Genomic DNA, 20,865 nt, shown 5'->3' on the forward strand with positions numbered 1-20,865 from the left:
GTGTCTGTGTGACAGCTCTTCATGCCAATGGTGTGGGGACCTCAGTGTCCCCAGCACAAGGTCACAATAGTTCCAGTGTGGAGCCACCACGATGACTCCCCAATGTCCCCAGAAAAGGTCCCCATAGTTCTAGAAAAGGGTCCCAAAAATCTCCCATATGGCAGTCCCTGCCATCCCAGCCCAGAGTTCCTCAGTGTCCTCCCATCAGGATCACCATAAATCCCCATCACAGGATCCCTAGAGTCCCCAGTATAAAGTGTCCCTGACACAAAGTGGCCATATTGGGTCCCAACATAGCTGGCATGGCGTCCCTGTGGTCCCACCGGTGTCCCCAGTGTCTTCAACCTAGGGTCCCCAACATCCCCATCACGGGCTCCCCAATATCCCCAGCCCCAGGGTCCCCAACATCTCCAGCATCTCCAGCGTCCCTATGGTCCCAGTGCAGAGCTCCCATGTTACAGTCCCCTACGCCCCCAGCCCAGGGTTCCCAATGTTACAGTCCCAAGGGACAGTTAGAAGCTCAGTGCACTCCAACGCCATCGTCAAAAACGGGGCTCGAGAGCCCCCAAGCGTGTCAGGTACTGTGAGAGGTGAAGGCCACGGCCCCTTTAATGCGCTCAGGGCTGCGTGCGCCTCCCCCTCATTGGCCGTCCGGGCCGCGTGCAGTGACGCATCTCCTCCCTCCGCGCCTTCTGCGTCCGCCGGCAAAAGGAGTCCCGGCGGCCCGCCCCCATCCGCTGCTCCCCCCCCCCCCCCCCTTCCTCCCTTCCTCCGCCGCGAGTCGGGCGGCGGAGGGATCCGCGGGGGGCGGTGCTTAGGCCGGCCGGGATCACCTTGGCGGGGCTGTGGGGCGGTGCGCAGAGGACCGGCGGGGCGAGGCGAGGACGGGTGGAGGCAGCGGCAGGTAACGGCGGTTGGTAACGGCAGCTTGGGTGGTGGTGAGACGCCCCCCTTCCATCGCCGCGCCACCCCTCCATCACCCCCCTTCCCGCCGTGGGGCGAGGGTCTCCCTCAGGCGGCGGTTGAGGTGGGTGAAGAGGGGGGGTGCGGTGTGGGCGCAGCCGCGGTGCCCCCCGGCAAGGGGAAGGGGGAGTGGGATGGCGGGGGGGGGTGCGTGCGGTGGTCTCCAGCACGTGGCGCCGCCTCGAGCATCCCACTCCCCCCGGGAATGGGGGGAGGGGGATCGGTCCGTGAGAGGAGGTACCGGGTTGGGGGAACCGGGTGGCCCCAGTCCCCCGTGTGCCCCTCGTTTAGGGGAACGCGGGGCCCGCATTGCAGTACCCGCCCGGTTTCCTCCTTGGCTGGGGCTGGACCCGGAGTCTACTGGGAGAGGCTGAGTCAGAGGGAGCCGGAGCGAAGCGCTTCAGCGGCCCCCCCCGCACCCTTCCCCCCCCCCCCCCCCCGTTCCCGCACTCACGTAAGAGCTACCGCGATGTTCTGCAGAGCATCAGCTTAAATCAGCGTACGGCTCACTGCCTTCCCCGGCACCCAGCAACCTCTTCATCCCCTCCCTCGCAAGAGCAGGCCCCCCGTGAATAATCTTCGATTGATTCGGACAGGCTCTTGAACTACGACAAAAGAAAACCCCAAGCCCTCTGGGACGTGTTTAAAGCCCCTTTGCAGGGCATGAAGAGTGCTTTTGTCGGAGGACAATGGCAACCTCCCGGCTGTCTTCTCAGATTAATAAAAGTGGGCAGCAATCTCTAACGACCCGCTTTGTTCCGATAAGGCAACGGGTTATCGGCGAGGTTAACAGAAATCTGTGTTGCAGGAAAGTTTTTGTCATGGAAGTCTACTAACTTTCTGGCTCCGACCTGCCTTGGCCTGCAGGTTGGATAACAAAGAGGGTTTTCGGTTACTCAGATACCTCCAGGGCTCTTGGTGCAACCAGAGGTACTTAATTAAAAAAAAAAAAAAAAGTCATTATTAATCACACAATTTTATGCCTGGCCTTTCATTTATAAAGCAGGATAGTGGCTTGATGGCTCTGTCCGCAGGCTGAGGCAGCCTTCCCTGCCCAGGCAGGAGCTCTGCTCCCGGCCACCTGTTGGACTTTTTCCTGCAAAACCCTTCCCAGAAACTTTGCTTTCCCTAGCAAAGTAAGGAGTGTGTGAAGGCTGCCTGGTAGCCTGCTGCTCTATCTGCCTGCCTTTTTCTTGACTATCTACTTCCTTATCTCTGCTCAGAGTCACCAATTTAAAAAAAAAAAAAAAAAAAAAAGAGGAATTTATTTGCTTTAGCGCAGGAGTGCTCCACCATCGGTGTTAATCCACGCACCGACCTGGTAATTGAATTTAAGACGAAACACCACGTTTCCTAGGCCGGTGAGACCACGTGCTTGTCTTTTATCTCCCTGCCGGCTGGGAGGAGGCCCTTGTTCTCCCCAGGGAAGATGGTGATGGATGGATGGCACGTAGGGAAAGGGGCTGCAGTACCTTTGCGCTGCCACCGCAGCATGGCTCCATCCATCCTGGAGCTAGGGCTGCGGCAGAGGGATCCACGCTTCCACCTTGAGTGGTGTTTAAATGTATAACCTGCTGCAAGGTTACGTTGTTAGGTGTGCCTGCACTGCAAACACCCTCCAGATAAGTCTTGTCACCAAACATGTCATGCTCGGCACCTTCACTCGTTTAATATTTTTTTTTGTTTTGTTAAGCCTTTTGTATGCCTTTGCCCTCTAGAGAGGGCAGGCTTAGCTAAGTCATACACGACTGTTAATCCACCTGCACGCAGGTGAAGTGCTGATGTTGCCCAGCACTGTGTGGTCTGGCCTGACTTTTCTGGCCCCCATAAAGCCTGAGAAATATGTCTCTGTCCTGCAGCTGTGGGTCTCTCCTGTCCTGGGGAGATTGTCTGCCACCCAGGAGCAAGTGGTGGCTTCTGGGCCCTGACCAGCGTTGCTGAAAAGAGATGGCATTTTGGGGTGGCCATCTTGTCCTTATGTAACTGCGTGATGCCACCTTCCTGGAAGAGGGCTGGCAGGCTGGGTTGAAATCCTGCTTCATCACGGAACTGGATTTTTTTGTTGTTGAGTCCCTTTACTTTCTGCAGTAAACCAAGCTGATATTTTTCTAGGTTTTTTTTTTTTTTTTTTTTTTTGTGAACCTACAGGCCTGTCTGATTTCATAACCCTGCCCTTCTCAAATGTTAGTGCTAACTCAAACCATTTCTGCCTCCGGCCAGGGATACTAGCCATGAGCAGCCTTGTTCTGCAGCCTTAGTGAGGTTGTGTAAGCCAGGCTGACCAATAAAACCTAAATCATCCCCTGCCATGAGCTTCCCCCAACTTCTGCAAGCACTAAACCTTCTCTGTCTGGGGTTGTGGTAATTAATGCAGCCCCTGCCATCCCTCGCTGCTGTAGTTTTTTTACTTTCCTTTGTTTCCTTCAGCAAAAGACTTGGCCCAGGGTAGGGGTTGCTGCTCCCTCTGTCTCCTTTCTGCCTCCATGGATTTAGGGGTGCACTCTGACTGCAGGATGAGATGGCTTAAGTTAGCCACCTTGTTAGTGCAAAACCAGTTGTCCTGACCTCAAATGGCTCTTTCTAGAATATTCGAGAGGCAGGGAGATAGCAGACATCTTCAGGGCACCCTGCCTGAGTACAGGCAGCTCAAGTAATAAACTTGGGGATTCAATTGTTATTCCTTGTGGAAGGAATTCAGATTTATTCAGTGCTGGCAGCATTCAGGTTTTACGGGATATTGCTTCCCCTCCGTCCAGGCTCAGCCCAGACTGAGTGCTCTCTGTCTTAGGTGTCCTTGAAGTCCTTGGTCTGATTTTAAAAAAAGCAAGTCTGTAGTGGGAAATGCCGAGCATTCCAGTTTATATTTATAAGACTGGTCGTTCCAGCAGAATTCAGTCAGTGCTTTGTAGATAAGTGGTGATGGGAGGCAGGGAGAAAGCATTAAAAAATGAAGCTTTTTACTAGTGGGTTACAGTGCTGTGGGCACATGGGACTTTGGGATACTCTTTGGCTTCTGCGTTTCTGCTCTCACCCCTGGACAAGGTCATCTTGTCTTTCATTTTTCTGAGCTCACTGAACTGCTGGAAAAATCTCATGAAGGGGATTTGGAGTGCAAACTTGAATTTTGGGGTTTAAAGTTTATACTTGTGAATGACCTGGGTGGGGGATTTCCATGAGGTAGGGCGAGCTCACCTGCATATTTTTTTAAAACGTCGGAGTCATGGTCTGGATGCAGTTCTCATCTCGGGATCCTGTTGTTTGATGTTCTCATTCTCATGATGAACATCTCATTTGATGTTCTCAACAGTTAATACGCAGAACAGAGAAGTTGTGCAGACCTACTTGCCTGTGTTAGGAGGTGGTTGCCCAGCAAGGGCTTGTTTTAAATTTTTTTTATTTTATTTTTTTTTTTTTTTTTTTTTTTTTTTTTTTTTTTTGGCATCTAGAGTGGCCAGTGCTGCTCCACAGGTGTCAGAGGATGCAGCAGCAAGTGTTAGAGGGCCGCATCACAATGTTTCAGGGCTGACCGGTGGCTTTTCCTGTAATAATGGGACTTTCTCGGGCGTCTGATGTGGGCAGACCTTCTTGTAGTGACTCGGGTGAATCAGCATCTCTGGCGGAGCTGAGGAAAAGGAGGCTTTGCCAGGACAAATTATGGTTTTCACTGGCCTGACTCCTTGACGCCGCATGGGAGAGAGGGGCAGTGGCGAGTCAGGGAGAGGAGCGGCACGATCTGCACGTACGTGGCGAAGGTCTGCGGGGGAGAGGAGGCCGAGGGGAGGAGCTTTGGTGCGTGCGGAGCCGCTGCCGCACCGGGCAGGCACATGGCAGCTCTCAGCCCTGCAGGGAGGTCACGACTTCCTCCTGCTCAGTCCTTCTAGAAACATTTTGTGATTTGAGGTGTTGTTTTTTTTTTTTTTTTCCTTGTTTGCTTGGGGCAGACAGAACAAAACCTCCTTTCTGTCCCTCCTGCTGAGCAGCATCGCATGTTTCCGTGAGGATCAAGGCATACCTTACAGGTGAAGGCAGCTTATGCTGGTGGAGCAGCCAGCTTTGAATCTCCCCCACGTGCCCAGGGGATGAAATTTAAAGTCAAACTACTGTTTGACTGCCCATACTCGTAGCTACTTTACATCAATCTCTTTTACCAGGGACTTTTTTGAACACGGGCAGTTGAGCTTGGGTGGGTTGAAGAGCACAGAAAGGTTTTAGCTGCTACTGTTACTTGAGATCAGAATTATCGTGGCGCAGTCTGGAGTGCACAATTAGAAATGTCCTCCCATGCCAGCTGACAGCTAAGCTTCAGTTCAGCTTCTGCTTGGGATTACAAGCTTTCCTGCTGCTGTGAGGATGCTGTGGTTGTCTAGAGACAAGTAGCTAGGGTTCAGAGGGGTTTTTTCTTTGTCCAAAGTTCTAAATGTTGTGATGTTTTTTTGCTGTTGTAGATGAGGGGAAAGGCAGGAGGTAGGAGAGACTGGCAGGGTCTGCAGTTTGAAGCAGGACCTTGAGCCCATCAAAGAAATCTTGAAGTCTTTTACCTATTCTCTGCCAGAGTGTTGTGTTTAATCAAGTCTGCTTGCTTGTATGGGCTTACAGGATGGGTTTAAGCTTAGGCAGGCTTTGCTGTGATTAGGTTCCCCTGGGCAGAAGGTTGCCTGTGTGAGAATGTTCTGCAGTCACACAAATGCAGAGCTGACCCACTCCCCAGTTGTGATGGGAAGCGCAGTGGAGGCTTCTAAGAGAAATGACTGGAGAGCTGGGAGGGAGGAGGCAGAATCTCTGCCTGTGCACTCAAGTGCTTGAATTTTGTTGCGTTGTGTAGCTCCAGGGGAAGACTGGCTATGAAGAGAAGCTATGAAGGGAACATCTGCATAGCAGGCAGGTGAGCTTTGGCTGGTGTATGTGGGGGATGACATGGAAATAGAAATGTGTCTTGCCTTTATCTAAGACTCTCAAGTAGGAACATAAAGCTAGTTTGACCCTGTAGCAGCTTTCTTGTTATCTCCATATTCATCACGTGGGTGTGTTGGTGTCTCCGCTTAGCAAGTCTGGGGGATTCTTAAACCTGGCACCACTTTCTTCTCTTCTAGACAAAGGATTACAGCCACGATGTCAAAGCACCACGATGCCGGGACCGCTTTTATCCAAACGCAGCAGCTGCACGCTGCCATGGCGGACACCTTCCTTGAGCACATGTGCCGCTTGGACATCGACTCGGAGCCAACCATTGCAAGAAACACCGGCATCATCTGCACCATCGGTAAGCGAGTCCTAGATAGGAGAGACTTGCAGCTGTGAACCATTGTGTTGCTGGGACCTGTTAGGGAAGTTGTGGGATGGCTTCAGCTTTCATCTCTTGCCAGGGCTGAACTTGTGTGTTGAAAGAACACAACTTTCCCATGTCTGCCTAATCCGTGTTAGTGCTAGGAATGAATCCAGGAGCCCAGGGAATCGGAATTGGTCAGGTTCTGCTGTACTCTTTAGTGCAAGTTAAAACAATCTTGGCCGTAGAGATGAGCTGCCTCAGTGCTGAGCAAGTCTGTATCTATTATTCCTGTTCATTTCCACATGAAACAGCCTCTGGTATGTGTGGGTTATCTCATTATTTTTGCAGAGTTAATATTCAAACTCTTTTCTTCCTCCTAGGCCCAGCCTCCCGCTCAGTGGATAAGCTGAAGGAAATGATTAAATCTGGAATGAATGTTGCCCGCCTCAACTTCTCTCACGGCACCCATGAGGTAAGGGTGGGGTCTGAGCAGATACAGCCCTGTCTGGGCTGTGTGTGTGGCTGCTGACCTTGTTTCTCACAGAAAAGTGAAATCCAGCTTACTCTAGACCAGCCTTGCTGTGGGAAGGCAAAACTTATCTCTGCTTCTGCGGAGATCATGCTGCTGGTACACACTGAGCCCACGTGACAGCTGATAACATTCAGTGCCCTTTCTGAGCCCTTCTGAAAGCAATTCAAGTGGCTTTCGCACCCTGCTTTTTACTGGGGAGCCAGGTAACTGATACCTGACACTTGTGTGACAACTGCTTGCCATCAAAACCTTCCATTCTTCCTGCTTCCTCCAGTCCTGCCATATGGTGGACTAAGCTGTTGCTTCTCAGCAGGACCTGAGAACATCTGTCATGGTGTTGCTGTGCACCTCATCAGTTGTTCATCTCTCTTCTTGTGTTATTGCTGGTGCTTTTGCAAGCAGGTGATCAATAACCTCCATTTTCAAAGGAAAATTGTTAGAGATTTGAAATAATTACTGTTCCTAGTTGAAAGAGTTAGGATGCCTTGGGTGTGCTTGGTGAACCAGCTGCTCCGGTTGTGTTCCTGCCAGCAGTGCTGGGGTTGGCATCACGGTATCTGGGAGATAGTTTGGTGAGCTTGTAAGAAGAAGGTCAAAAGTAATCAATGCTGTTTGTGGCAGACAAGCCCTTATTTATATAAATAGATCAGTGATACTGGAGGAGCTGAGAATCCCATTCCAGGTTGCCTAGAATACCCCCACTGAGCCTTCCTGCGGAGTTTCTTTAACCTTGGCAACCCTTCAGCTTTGTAAATGTCAGACAGTAGCCAGTAGCAGCAGCTGTAGGTGGCTTTACTTACTGAACCATGAGCCTCACGGTGTGTAATAGCTCTCTCCCTCATGGCCTTTAAAGGCCACAGGACACTGTCAGAATCAAAAGGTCTGCTGCTTAAGTGTGGAGAACCATCCAACCTTGACTAAATACCCAGGGGTAGTGTTGATGTGTAGGCTGCAGTTAGCAAAACCTGCCTGAAGAATGGGTACCAGGGAGTAATTCTGCTCTCAGGAGTCAGATCTTGCAGCTGGGTGGCTCTGGGTTGGCTGACTCAGCAGGGAATAGGTGGCCAGGCTGAAACTGTGAATTTTCACACTGTTACTGCTAGTGGAGTTGCTGCTGTGGTTTGTGTACTTGTTAGCTGAGGTTGAGGACAGGGGCAGTGGCTTTCTGCTTTGGGTGAGGTCTAATTGCACATTTCAAACAGATGAGGTTAGGTTACAGCAGGCTCTGGTCTTCCTGTCATCTCCTGTTGAGTTTGACTGTCAGCCAAAGCCAGGCTTAACTTTGAGATCCCCTTGTGATTCAACTGAAACATCCTGGTTTCCAGTCAAGCTGCAGATGATTTTCATCTGTCCTGAGCACTTGGGTTCTTGTGTCCACCTTAAAGCATTCAAGAGGGCTTCAACTTCGCCAGAAGTGCTCTTGCATCTGGCTGCCTTTCTAGGTGGGGAAAAAAAAAAAAAAGCTTTTACTTTCCAGCTCTGCCCACATTGCTCTTTGCATAGATAGCTCTTGAGGAAGTCAGAATCCCTGGAAGGCATTTAAGTCATCAGCATCAAACAAAGGAAAAAAAATGCCATGTGACTGGGACCAGATGAACAGAACAGCACCCTTCAGGCAGGTTTTCTGTACTGCACCCATCTAGGCTGCAGCGCATGGGGCCTTCTTAGTCTTGACTAGCACGTTCAATCAATAAACTAAAATTTTCCTGCTTTCACAAGGTGTCAAGGGCACACACAAGAACTTTAGCACATCTTTCCCTGGCCCCACCCTCCTGGCACTGGGTTATCATCCCCACCATACTGAAGGGCTGGTGTGGAGGTGGATGGGTGGTGTGGGACAGAGGTGTTCCCAGGGGAGTTGGGCTGTGGCACAGGGAGGGTAAAGGCTATTCTTTATCTATAAAAGCCTGTCAAGTGTTACACAACTTGGAGTCGAGGTTATCTCTTAATGTTGTTTAAACAAGTAGAGTAAACTGATCTGCTAGTCATCTGAAGCTCGCTTGGGGTAGTTGGGATGGGATTTTCCCTGCAGAACTGTCTGTTTTGAAACGGGCAGTGTTAGAGAGCTCTTGCACGTGGGAAACTATACAAGCCAGGTGTGTGGTGCTGGAGTCTTGAACTGCCCTCTGTGACCATCTTGCTTCTCAAAATAAAATAATACTTTAATGGATGACATCCTCTTAGCAAATCCTTTATCTCAAGGGAAAGTTAAAGCCAAAGAGTTGTAAAAAGATGTGTCTGTGCTTGCCTGTGTCACACTGGAAGGCTCTGAGGGATTTGGCAGCACAGAAGATGGCATCCTCTGTTCTGTGACATCTTTCTGTGTTCTGAAGGGTTGAGATCAGCCACATGTAGCCCTCATTGAGCAGTAATATTTTCCTGGCATTCAGGAGTTTTTCTCTGCACATGGCTGTCTACCTGCTACTGCTGCTGATGTTCTGCTGTGTGGACTAGGCAGATGCTCATCAGAACTCTTGGAAATGTTCTTCCTAAAGGCCTGTTGGTTGGTGAGCTGAGCTGTCTTCCAACAACAAGTGGTTCCTGATGGAAATTACTTTATCAGAGTGGCTGGGCTGTCTCCTTGAGTTGTTCTTGGATTACAGCAGGGCACACTCGAGGTGTAGGTAGATAACTGCTGGACTCCACTTCTCATGTAACCTTTGTATCCTCACACTTGGCTGCTCTGGAAGCTCAGTCAGAATTAAATTCTCAAGCTAGAACTGAAGCAGCATAAAGTGAGAACAGAGCTGTCAGCCTTGGCAAACTTGGGGTGTGCACTGGTCTATTTATAAGCATTGGAGTGGAAGTGGGCTGAATGTTTCCATCTCTGTTTCCTTGCTAGTATCATGCGGGCACAATCAAGAACGTGCGAGAAGCTACGGAGAGCTTTGCTTCTGATCCCATCACCTACAGACCTGTGGCTATTGCACTGGATACCAAGGGACCTGAAATCCGAACTGGGCTCATTAAGGGAGTAAGTTGCCCTTTTTTTGTGTGTGCAAGACAAGATAAGCATGATGCACCTTTGGCCTTTTTCTAACAAAAAAGGTCTCTAAGACATGAGTTAACGAACCTGTTACCAAATGTTATGACAAACTGCTGCATGCTTGTGGGGTGGTTGTGTGCTGGTTTTTACTGGTTTTGCTGAAGCACATGTTTTGACACGCAGAGTGGCACAGCAGAAGTGGAGCTGAAGAAGGGCGCGCAGCTCAAAGTGACCCTGGATGATGCCTACATGGAGAATTGTGATGAGAACGTGCTGTGGGTGGATTACAAGAATATCACCAAGGTTATAGAAATTGGCAGCAAAATCTATGTCGATGATGGGCTGATTTCCTTGCTGGTTAAGGAGAAAGGTGGGTAACCACTGCTCTAGTAATGCCTCTTGCTTTTTTTCCTCAGAATAGAATTGTTTTTCTCCAGTAACTGCTTTTTAGCTTGCAGTTGTGTATTAAAGAAAGGAGTATGCAGTTCTTAATGCTGTTGGGAGACTTAAAGCAAAACAGCTTCTATTTCAATGGCAATGAGTTTCTAAAACTTGAACTCAAGCTGTCTTTCCTAAAATCCTCTTGAAGGGTGAATGTGTGATAGGGACATAAGGGTGCTCACGATCAGAGCTTTTTAGGAGCTAATTCATACATTAAATGTAGGATTTTAACTGATTTTGCAGCATAAACACTGAGTTTCATGGTTAGGGACAGAACTAGCTTCAACTGATAACCTAGAGGCAGGGTTAGTGCCACAATCCTCCCTTTATAGTGCTGTCTGAACTGCTGCAGCCTCAAGGCATCTCCTCTGATCCCCAAGCACATAGAGAGATGGAAGTGAGGCTTTTGGGCTTTTGAATTTGGTGCTCCAGGGCTGCTGTGTGCAGAAATAGCACCTGGTCACTTTCCTGGGGAGACATTCCCAGCTTCCTGCATGGAACAAGTAGCATCTCTGAGAGGAGTTGTTAAAAATTGATCTTTTGTGCTCCCACGGATACGTTGCCAGCTTGTGTTACATAAACTGGCTGAAGAGAGCAGTGCTCAACTTTAACTGTGTGCAGTTGCTGTTGACACCATTGTTCTCAGACAGAGAGAGGTGGTGTGGGAGCTGGCGCTTCTGGTAGATGCTGATGGTTGGAACACCTCTGTTTCAGGCAAGGACTACATCATGACTGAGATCGAGAATGGCGGCATGCTTGGCAGCAAGAAGGGAGTGAACCTGCCTGGTGCCGCGGTTGACCTGCCTGCAGTCTCTGAAAAAGACATTCAGGACTTGAAATTTGGTGTGGAGCAGAATGTGGATATGGTGTTCGCTTCCTTCATCCGCAAAGCTGCTGATGTCCATGCCGTCAGGAAGGTGCTAGGGGAAAAGGGAAAGAACATCAAGATCATCAGCAAGATAGAGAACCACGAGGGTGTGCGCAGGTGAGCTTTGTGCAGGTGGTGCTTGCAGTTTGTCACCCTGGATCAAGAGGAGAGCACAGCTTCTTCATGCTCTAGTCCAGACTCCTGGTCCCTGACCTGCCAGCAGCAGCAAACTTAATGGTCCAAGTACCAGTGCAGGCTGTCACTTACTGCCTTGTGTGAATTTTGTAACTGTAATGTTCTTTGAGCTCATCCCCATGCCTGAAAAATCTGTGATAGTCTCCAAATGTGAGTTCAAACATATCAGAGTTGCTATTCTGGATGGAAATTGGTTAGCCTGGGACAGGTTGTCAGACTAAAATACCTGTAATACACTCAGTGCTGTTTGGTCTTTTCTCAGTGGCCTTTGTATGGCTTTTGAAAGCTTTATGTATGGCTTTTTATGTGCTCTGAGTCAGTCTGGGTTTTTTCCTTCTACCTTGGCATTACAGCATCGCAGACTGGGACGTGGAAAGGCCGTGTGCCAACAGCAGAGCTGCCTGGTGTGCTCCAGACTCATGATCCCTTTGAAGAGGGATGATGGAACAGGCAGGAAGGTGCTGTGCAGAACAGGAGTAACAAACCTTTACTCTTGTCCTCAGGTTCGATGAGATTATGGAGGCCAGCGATGGCATTATGGTGGCCCGTGGTGACTTGGGGATTGAGATCCCCGCTGAAAAAGTCTTCGTGGCCCAGAAGATGATGATAGGGCGCTGCAACAGGGCTGGCAAACCCATCATCTGTGCCACTCAGGTACTGGAAACATAGTAATGCCTTGGAACTGCTGCAGTCTGGCAGGGAGTGAACCTCAGTAGCTCTTCAGGACTTGATGGCTTTTCTAGATGCCATGAGCAAAGAGCTTTTGCTTGTCACTGAACAGCCCATCTTGAGGCACTTGAAAGATGTGTTTGGTATCTTCCCAAGCTAGGTTATATTGTCTCTTGTGTGGCTGCTGACAGCTTTACCTTAAAGCTTCATGCAGCCTGAGCCTTTTGGGCTGACTGAACAAATTCTGGGGAAAAAAAATGACTTTGTGCTTTGCCCTGACATCTGTAGCAGCACATCTGTCTAACAGAGCAGATTGCTGAGGTTCCTGGGTATCCTACAAGAAGGACCCACACTGCAGCATTAGAAGGAACTGAGTATAGAAGATTGATCTCATTACCCTGGGAGTGGCTGTTGAGGGAGGGAGGGAGGGACACTCAGCTTCACTGGTTCTAGTAGGGATCATGTGCAGACAGTCCTCCAGCACTGGAAGCACTGGTTTCCTGGCCATGTTTGCTGTGTGCACAGGCTGTGGAAGCTGAAACTGTCTCTAGGCAGTAGCCATCAGACAAAGTTCTGGGTTTACAGCAGCATGTGCTCCTTCCTCTCCTTGTATTGCTGTTGAAACTTGGCTGAAGCACTGCCCCAGGTGATCTTTCTTGAGGAAGCAAGAGATGTTTGTCCCATGGTGAGCTGCAGCAGGGGGAGAGCTGGGCACCTGAGCTAGGTGGAAGAGCTGGCCCGACTTTGCCATGCTCCTGGAAAGGAGGAAGGAAGAGTTAAGCTTGTGGAAAACTCCCGTTTTCCACTCTTTTTAGAGTGGGTGCTAAGGAGTTAACTGTTCTGAGTTTACTATGACAGACTGTATAAAGAATCAGAAATTTTATGTTGGATGAGGATGACTGTAGTTGGTGCAGGCCATCCTGTTTTATCTGCCTCTAGATACAAAAACCAAACCCCTAGGTGCTAATTCAGGAACCTGTGGCTTGATACGAGCTTTCTATAAGGATGTCTAAAGCAGTACTTTGCCCTCAGAGTACTCAGAGTTCCTTGTATCTAGCCCTGTGCTAAGAAATTAAAGTGGAATGTTAGAGTATTGTGTCTGATGCTATGTGGATTAAATCTTCCTGGAAAAGGAGTAAGTACAAAATGGAGTGGGTTGTGTTTCTTGGGGACTAGACCCCTCTCTGTCCTTTTGCCCCAGGACAGCTCTCCAGCCTTTTTCCATAAAGTCTATTGAAGAGAAGCACTAACAGAACAGCTGGTTCTTTCTGTGGTGTCTTGATCCCTTTGGGCGGGTTTTCTTCCAGATGCTGGAAAGCATGATCAAGAAACCTCGCCCAACCCGTGCTGAGGGCAGTGACGTTGCCAACGCCGTCCTGGATGGAGCGGACTGCATCATGCTCTCCGGAGAGACCGCCAAGGGAGATTACCCACTGGAGGCTGTGCGCATGCAGCACGCTGTGAGTACTGCCACCCATCTGCCCCTGGGGGCCTGGCCCCCACCCACAACTAGGGCTGCACCTCCCATGTGAATGGAGTGCCAGGAGAGCTTGGTGTGCTTGGTGGCAGCACACCAAAGTTCCAGCTGGTTATTTCTATGTTCACACTCCTGCTGGGGGCTCTTTGTTTTGGGCCCTGAAACCACTTTGTGTGCTCCAAGTTATTTTCAGGCAGAGCTAAGAGCAGCTCTGCAGTGCTCCAAAATCTAAAAGTTCGCATTTTTTAATACTAATTTTTGTTTAGACTGGGGTAAAGGGGGGGTTGCCTTTTGTTTTGGGTTTCTTCAAGTGCCCTATTCCTTTTGGCATAAGAAGTGCCTTCAGCTTCTCCAAGGTCAAGAAGCTGCATAAGCCGTTTATCTCTTGATTATGAAAGGTATCGGCTGGCTCCTCTGGGGGGATATGGGGGAGGCTTGTGGGTCTGATTTACAGCACTTACATTCAGCACCTGATGCCCTCTGTATGGGGGGTGTTGGTTTCACTAATACTGACAGCACCATATTTTTACATGCCTGAACTGCCAGAAACCTCTGCTCTGCTTCGAGTTCACTCAGCTCATGTTTCAGCTGATAAAAAAGCCTGATGTCAAGTGTTGCTTCTCCCCACTTACCAGAGCTGTGAATCCCAGCAATGATAACTCTAACCAGTTATAACTCTCACCAATTTTATTTGCAGTTCAGGTTACCTAGACTAACCAACTCTTACAGTGTTTGTTTGCAGTGTATTATGAAAATGGCTCTTTTTCTGGTCAACATGCAGTGGTATTTTTTTGCACATGCCAAATGCAAAATATGACTTGGTAACCAGGTACTGACTGCTGGTTTGCAGGCTGAACACTAACAGGGCGCTTAAAAGGTTCTTCCACAGTTCTTAATCCCTTAAATCACAAGGGTTGACTTTCTGCCAAGAGTTGGGAACTTGCTGCAAGAAACAATACACCTGGGGTTCCATTTTGGTATTCATACTTTTATTGTAGCTGTGGCCTGAGCTTGGGATCCATTGCTCATGCTTTCCTCATCCAGCAGACCTGGGAATAGTGATGCTCACTCTGCCAGGCCCATGTGGCAGTACAGAAGGTTTCAACCCTCTGTGCAGAAGGCTTACTCAGATTAATGTAACCTGGCACAGGCAGCAAGGTGCCAACTCTTGTCAGCAGCAGCATGTTCTCCTGCTGTCAGGATCTTTCATCAGAACCAATTCCCTTGCTGATAGTTGGGAGGAGGCCTCCAAAGCAATAATGCCTCAAATAACCAGGGTCTGAAGATCTGCAGCATAGCCAGAGATGGTGAGTATTTCAATTGAAAGTGGCTAAGTGGTCACAGCAAGGGGAAAGCACCTCTGGTACAAAGTGGCTCCTGTACATGTTCCTGAAATTGCCTCAGATGGAGTTTACATATTTATTTATCCAGTCCTGCAATCTGTTAACAGCCAGCCCTGTAGGATGGAGCTTGCTCTTCAGGAACTGGCATCTCTGATAAAAATGCCATGTGCCTCAAGTTTAGCAGCAAGCTTCCAAAATTTGGGCAGGCTGTTTCCTGATTGTGCAGCAGGCTGCCTTCTAGTTCTCGTATTCAGATGCTACCCTGGCCATACTGTCTTAATGGGACCAAGGTTTAAGTAGCTGCTTCATTCTCCTTTCTCCCATCTCCACTGGGGTATCTCCACCTGGGTACCAGCTAGAACCTCCCCCAGCTGTTTCTGTGTAAGTAAAGCCAGCTATGATGTGGAGTTGGGAGCTGCTGTGCCCTTCTGCAGCCACGCTGAAAGCTAACACAAGTGTGTCCATACTCTTAACAGCTGGGGAATGCAGGCTCCCTCTAAACTTGGGTTTATTCCCAGGAATAAATGAGGACCAGGAACTGAAGATAAACTGCCTAGCTCTTGCCTTTGGAGGAAGTGTTTTGGGGCAGATGCTTCCATTTTCTCTAATGGCAAAGTGACAAGCCAGCAGAGATAAACCTGACTGTGTTAGGAGCAGAGCTGGCACTGGAGCCATGTTCCGTCCTGTGACATGTGCCTTGTTATTTTTATACATAAGATACTTAACTACTTTGGCTTAAACTGATATCTGGAAGAGGGATAATTCCTGCCATCAAGTAAAATAATTCATTAACAATAGAGGAACAAAATTCTTACTTGGCAGGGGTCTAACTACCTAAAGCTAATGAAATAGCTTTTATTATAACGGTACCTCAGGCTCTCCTTAAACATGAAATAGTCATGCTTTGTGTAGCAGCTGCTCACTTTCTGGAGTAACTGAATGAGGTTGTCCTTGAAAAGATCATAAACCTTTGCATGCTTTTCCAGTCTCTGCAAGCCTTCTTTATCGGGTTGTCCAGGGCTAACGCAGCCTTCTGTGGGATGGGGATGGCCTTCAGATGTGAGTGATTCCCAGGCTACAAGGGTGAAGAGGGAACTGAATTTCTTGCAAATCCTTTGTCTCAACAGAAACCCCATAGTCATGCGTCTGCACCCCTTGTCTGGCACTTTACAAACCCTCCAGCATGTTGTGACAACCCTGTAAAGAAGACTTGTTCCTCCTGTTTATTTCTCTGTTACTGAAAGGGAAGTTGATACTGCACTTGGAGGTGAAACTTCCTTGGCTCTCAAGTGAAACTAAATCTTGTGAAGTTGGGGGAGACCAGGCTGGCAGCTCATCGTGTGCATGTTTGCTCCATTAAAACTGTCCCAGCTTCACTGTGTCACGTTGGGGAAGTGTGAAGGGGGAACACAGAGCTACAGGGATTATTTCCTCTTGAGGAGCTGTAGGCAGGAAGAAGCTGTGATGCATTACAGACTGAGTTGCAGTCAGTAAACACACAACCTGAGAGCCAAAGAGTTTCATAGCCTGAGCTTTAATATCCTCTTGCATGCATTACTGTGATGATTCAGCAAATTAACGTGATCTCATGTTACTCTGGTGTATCTTTCCTCTTTTTCTTTTCCTCTTTCTCCTCCTTCCCTCTTACTGGTGCCTGCAGATCGCTCGTGAGGCTGAGGCCGCAATGTTTCATCGTCAGCTGTTTGAAGAAATTTTACGCCTCAATGTTAAGAACACGGACCCTGCCGATGCCATGGCAGCGGGTGCTGTGGAGGCCTCTTTTAAGTGCTTAGCTGCAGCCCTGATAGTTCTGACCGAGTCTGGCAGGTAGGGCTCAGAGAGGGGGCTCGGTGTCAGTTCTATCCATAAGCAAAAACGTTCTCCATTCTAACACTGCAAATAGCGAGCAGCTCTCTGCTGCAGTGTCAGCCTTGCATAACCACTGCTGTCTGAACCCAGCTTCTCTGTGACAGGGAGGGACTCCAGGTAGGCAGGAGCAGAGCAAGAGTGCCTGGCAGTTGGCATGGATGTCACCTGAGTGTGGGCTCAGCAGGGCGAGTTGACTCAGGAGGTGTCACCCATTTGGAAATGAAACCTAGGAGGATGGAATGGTTCCTCTGCACTGATGGGGGCTGAGCGTTGCAGCTGCCATCCCAGCATCTCAAGCTCAGTCTGGGCTTGCTAATTGGAAATTACATCAAAAGCTGAGGGTATTTGTGTGACACCTGGCTGATAGAGCACCTCGCCTTGCCCTGTGCCGCCCTGAGCGACTGACGTGAGTGTTGTCTCCTGGAACGCGTGTTGCTCTTATAGATTGCCCGGGAGGCCGAAGCCGCCATCTTTCACAGGCAGTTGTTTGAGGAACTGCGCCGTCTGACTTCCCTCAACTGTGATCCCACTGAGGCTGCTGCTGTTGGCGCTGTGGAAGCGTCCTTCAAGTGCTGCAGCGGGGCCATTATTGTTCTCACCAAGTCTGGAAGGTAGGAGGTGTGATAGGTTCCCTCAGGTCCAGCCCACTTTGTGCCAGGGTGGGGGAAGGAGCCTCGCATAAAGATGGCTTTGAAAACTGGAGCCGTAATGGTGAAGCCTGGGTTTTGGCAGTAACCAAGAGCCCCCATTGCCTGCCTGTGGTGCTGTTTCCTCGGGAGATGGGCAGACAGTTCAAACATCTGCACACACGTAACCTCCAAGTTCCTGGGCCTGCCTCTGCCAGCGTGGCATCAGCACCGAGCCCTGCCTCCCCTTGCTGCTGTGAGTGGCATCTCTGCCAGCAGTGCTGGCTGGAAGAATCAAGGGAAAATATGAGTTGCAGCTTTGATTCAAACTTGGCGAGAAATTGTCGATGTAGCAGTAAGGCAGAAGCTCAGTGAATGCAGAATGTACTGGTTTTTAAATTGAAGCCTTGACCTTTTGTAGCAGCACACAAATTACTGTCCCCTTGCTGAATTCTTCAGGCATCAGCCCTGCTTGCCTAAACCCAAGGGGTGAAGAGGGGACTGCTTAGCCCAGAATTGTTAACCAGGGAAATGGAAAGTGTTGGCCTTCTCTTACAAGCTTCCTTACACCAGCCTGTGAGTAACCTCAGTGAACAGAACAGGCGTCTGTCAGGCATCCAGCAGCTGAGTACTGCCTGTGCTCAGGTGAGCTCCAAGCCTTGGATTCAGAGGAGAGACAGCAACAGGGACATGCTTGGAGCTGCATAGTTTGGGACTTCCATCCAGGGACAGTGACAGCCACCAAGCAGAGATCAGCTTTTCCAACCAGAGGAACTAGGCTGCCTGCTCTCAAAGCACGTCCAACTAAGTCTCAGGCTGCTTTTTGGAAGAAAAGCTTAATTATCTTTCACTGTGTTCAGACTAAAGAAATAGTGCAGCAGCAGAGAGGTGAGACATGCACTGGGCTCAGTCTACCTGAAGATCTGGACTGTCAGTGAATCCTTCACCTGAATTTTCAGCTTAACATGATTTGAAGCAGCTGCCTTCTGCAGAGATGAGAAGTGACTATAGGCTGCACAACCTTGTGCTTTAATGTTTCTTTGTGGAAGGTTCCAGTCCTGCACTTGACCTTTTAAAAGAGATCTGTACTCTGGTACTTGAATGTTTTTAGCTGTGGATTCTGTTGCAGCCTTTCGTACCTGGGTCTCCTGGAGCTACCAGGAAGCATTTTGGGCAGGCATGGGAAGGATTGTCTGAGAGCTGACACTTGTGTTTGGGTGCTTCCAGCAAACTGCTACTGCTTGCTTTAAGCAGCGAGTATTGCTGAGCTTGGCTCCACTAAACAAGGCTGCAAAAGCTAGTGGAGATCCTGGCATTCTTGTGGGGATGTAAATGTCATGGCCTTGCAGTTTAAATGTCCATTTATTTGCAGATGACCTCTGTGATGCAGATGCTGTGCCCAGAGAAGGGGAAGCTTTCTTCCCAAGAGAAATTTTGGCTTTGGTTGCATTTGCTTCCTGGTGGTCACAAGGACAGAGCTCTGTGCAGAGGAACCACCAGCCTGTTCGCTGGCTTCAGTGGTGAACGTGGCTGGGAGGCAAATAGCCTCATCCTTTGCAAGCTTTGGGCCGTGCTGCTGGCACTGGCTTTCCATCCCATAACCCCAGAGCTCCTCAAAACAGAGGGAACTTGCAGGGACCCCTGCTGAGATGCCAAGGACTGCTTGCAGAGGCCAGAATAAATGGCACTTTGCCACCTTAACATAGCAACAGGGACAAATAAAGGCCTTGTTTTGGGGAGCGAAACACGCAGATGGCGCTTCTAAACTCTGAGGCGAGGTGATTTTCCTGCAAGGCCAGAGTAGGGGCTGTCACCTTTGGTGGTGGGTCCACCAAGTTCCCTGACGGGGAATTACACAGAGCATCAGCCTTGTTGGTGAGCTTGGCTCTCTCCAGCATCCCCTGTGTTATGTTCTGTGTCCCTTCTGGGGTTTTGTGGAGCCCCCCAGGGTGACAGGCCTAGCTCACTGCTGCTTCTGCTCCCTTGGGCTGTGTGCAGGTGTCCTCTGGGGTGCCATGCCTGTCACACCATGCTCCACCTCCTCTCTGTTTCCCTTTTAGATCGGCACACCTTGTGTCCCGATACCGCCCGCGGGCTCCCATCATTGCCGTGACCCGGAATGACCAGACAGCACGCCAGGCCCACCTCTACCGGGGCATCTTCCCTGTCCTCTGCAAAGAAGCAGCCCTGGATGCATGGGCTGAGGATGTGGATCTCCGTGTTAACCTGGGCATGAATGTTGGTGAGTGAGAGTTGTGGGAGGGGGTGCTTTCGGAGTTTGCCATGGGGATGGGTGATGAAAGGGAGGGGAACTGGGTGTTGACAGTATCTGATTGGGAAATGGGGAGCAGCAGTTGCATGAACACAACCACAGCTGCTTGGGAAATGGGACAGCAGGTTTGTCATGGTGACTGTAAAATAGGTTCAAGTGAAAAAAAAACAAAACAAGGTTAGTTTTAATGTGTTAAACCACAGTGCTCATAACTTCTGAGGGACACAAGCAGCCTGGAGCAGCTCCAAAGCTGCTCTTGAATTTCAAGCTTTGTGGCAAAGGAGCCCAAAGTGAAGGTGAAGGATCTGAGATGAGTTAGGCAGCAATGGGACTGGGGTCTTGATACCATCTTAGAGCTGTGTCTGGCATGGGCGGGGACCAGCTGTCCTGCACCTGGTGGGGTGAGAAGCAGCTGGGATCAGATTTCCAACACTTTCCTCTCTTCTCTCCTAGGCAAAGCGCGTGGGTTCTTCAAGAGTGGAGACCTGGTGGTCGTCCTGACAGGCTGGCGCCCTGGCTCTGGCTACACCAACACCATGCGTGTGGTGCCTGTGCCCTGAGCCTCTGGCTCCCACCAGCACCCATCTCTCCCTCCCTTCCCACCCCCTCTCTGCCTTTCCCCGTGCGTTAGACCAGCCACCAGCCACCGCCTGCCGTGTTTCCCCCTCCTCCCCCCCCCATAGTGTGGATGTAGGTTGCTCAACACCACCCAGTGCAGCAGCAGCAGTGGGGGAAAGATACCTTAAATCACTTAAAAAAGTTAAATATATATACTTGAAGTGTTTAGTTTTTTTAAAGACCTTTCCCCAATGTGTGTCAGAGTCAGCGTAGGAGTTGCCAGGACTCCTGGGAGCCTGGTGGCTGTTCTCAGGGTGTGAAATGTCCCCTTCCCCACCCGATTTTGCGGTGATGGGGAGGGAGGGGGGCAATGTGGGGTCATGGTTCCCCTGTACCTTCCTCACTCCAGGTAAGCTGCTATACCCCCTCATCTGCAGCCAGAGCCCCCTCCAGACCACATCCTGTGTGCATCCAGGTGTTTTCCAGTGCTGGGGTGGGAGAAGGGTACTGGCTCCCTGCACACGGTGTACCCCTGTCTGCGTGTCTCGTGTTAGTTGTGTCCTCCCACCCCTCACTCTGCTGGGCGCTGGGGTGGTAGAGCACAAGAGCACAAGTGTCAGTCAATAAAGAGCAGCTGAAGCACCCGCCGGCCGCTCTCATTGGGCCGGGGGGGCAGTGTGGGCTGGCGGGGCTCTCGGGGAGGAGGGGTGGCCCGTGGACCCTTTAAGAGCCCGGCCGGGCTCCGCCTTTCGCGGCGGTGGGCGGGGCCTTGAGGACCTGCGTGGGGCAGCGACCAATGG

At 50.1% G+C, this 20,865-nt stretch overlaps 1 protein-coding gene across 6 annotated transcripts; it reads left to right on the plus strand.

Moving 5' to 3' along the window:
• Window positions 1-761: 761 nt before the first annotated feature.
• Window positions 762-20,709, plus strand: PKM (pyruvate kinase M1/2). Of its 6 annotated transcripts, none has more exons than XM_030457387.1 (12): window positions 859-1,027; window positions 5,786-5,845; window positions 6,054-6,223; window positions 6,610-6,701; window positions 9,604-9,735; window positions 9,931-10,117; window positions 10,903-11,173; window positions 11,755-11,905; window positions 13,228-13,380; window positions 16,401-16,567; window positions 19,296-19,477; window positions 19,961-20,709. In XM_030457387.1, the coding sequence occupies exons 2-12, from the start codon at window positions 5,805-5,807 to the stop codon at window positions 20,065-20,067; spliced, it is 1,653 nt and encodes a 550-aa protein (XP_030313247.1). In that variant the 5' UTR covers window positions 859-1,027; window positions 5,786-5,804; the 3' UTR covers window positions 20,068-20,709. The 6 variants fall into 6 exon arrangements, with proteins under 6 accessions (XP_030313248.1, XP_030313251.1, XP_030313249.1 ...); XM_030457385.1 differs by lacking the exon at window positions 16,401-16,567 and adding an exon at window positions 17,054-17,220 and having other exon boundaries at window positions 886-904; XM_030457388.1 differs by lacking the exons at window positions 5,786-5,845; window positions 16,401-16,567 and adding an exon at window positions 17,054-17,220 and having other exon boundaries at window positions 762-904; window positions 19,961-20,304.
• Window positions 20,710-20,865: the final 156 nt, after the last annotated feature.

This window comes from Calypte anna, chromosome 10, assembly GCF_003957555.1.
Source record: "Calypte anna isolate BGI_N300 chromosome 10, bCalAnn1_v1.p, whole genome shotgun sequence".
Classification (NCBI taxonomy): domain Eukaryota; kingdom Metazoa; phylum Chordata; class Aves; order Apodiformes; family Trochilidae; genus Calypte; species Calypte anna.

Bases quoted from the DNA above. Each gene is read 5' to 3' on its own strand.
- PKM (XM_030457387.1), top strand. From the start codon at position 5,805: ATGAAGAGAAGCTATGAAGGGAACATCTGCATAGCAGGCAG. The intron at 6,702-9,603 runs GTAAGGGTGGGG...TTTCCTTGCTAG, and splicing joins TCTCTCACGGCACCCATGAG to TATCATGCGGGCACAATCAA. The intron at 13,381-16,400 runs GTGAGTACTGCC...TGGTGCCTGCAG, and splicing joins CTGTGCGCATGCAGCACGCT to ATCGCTCGTGAGGCTGAGGC.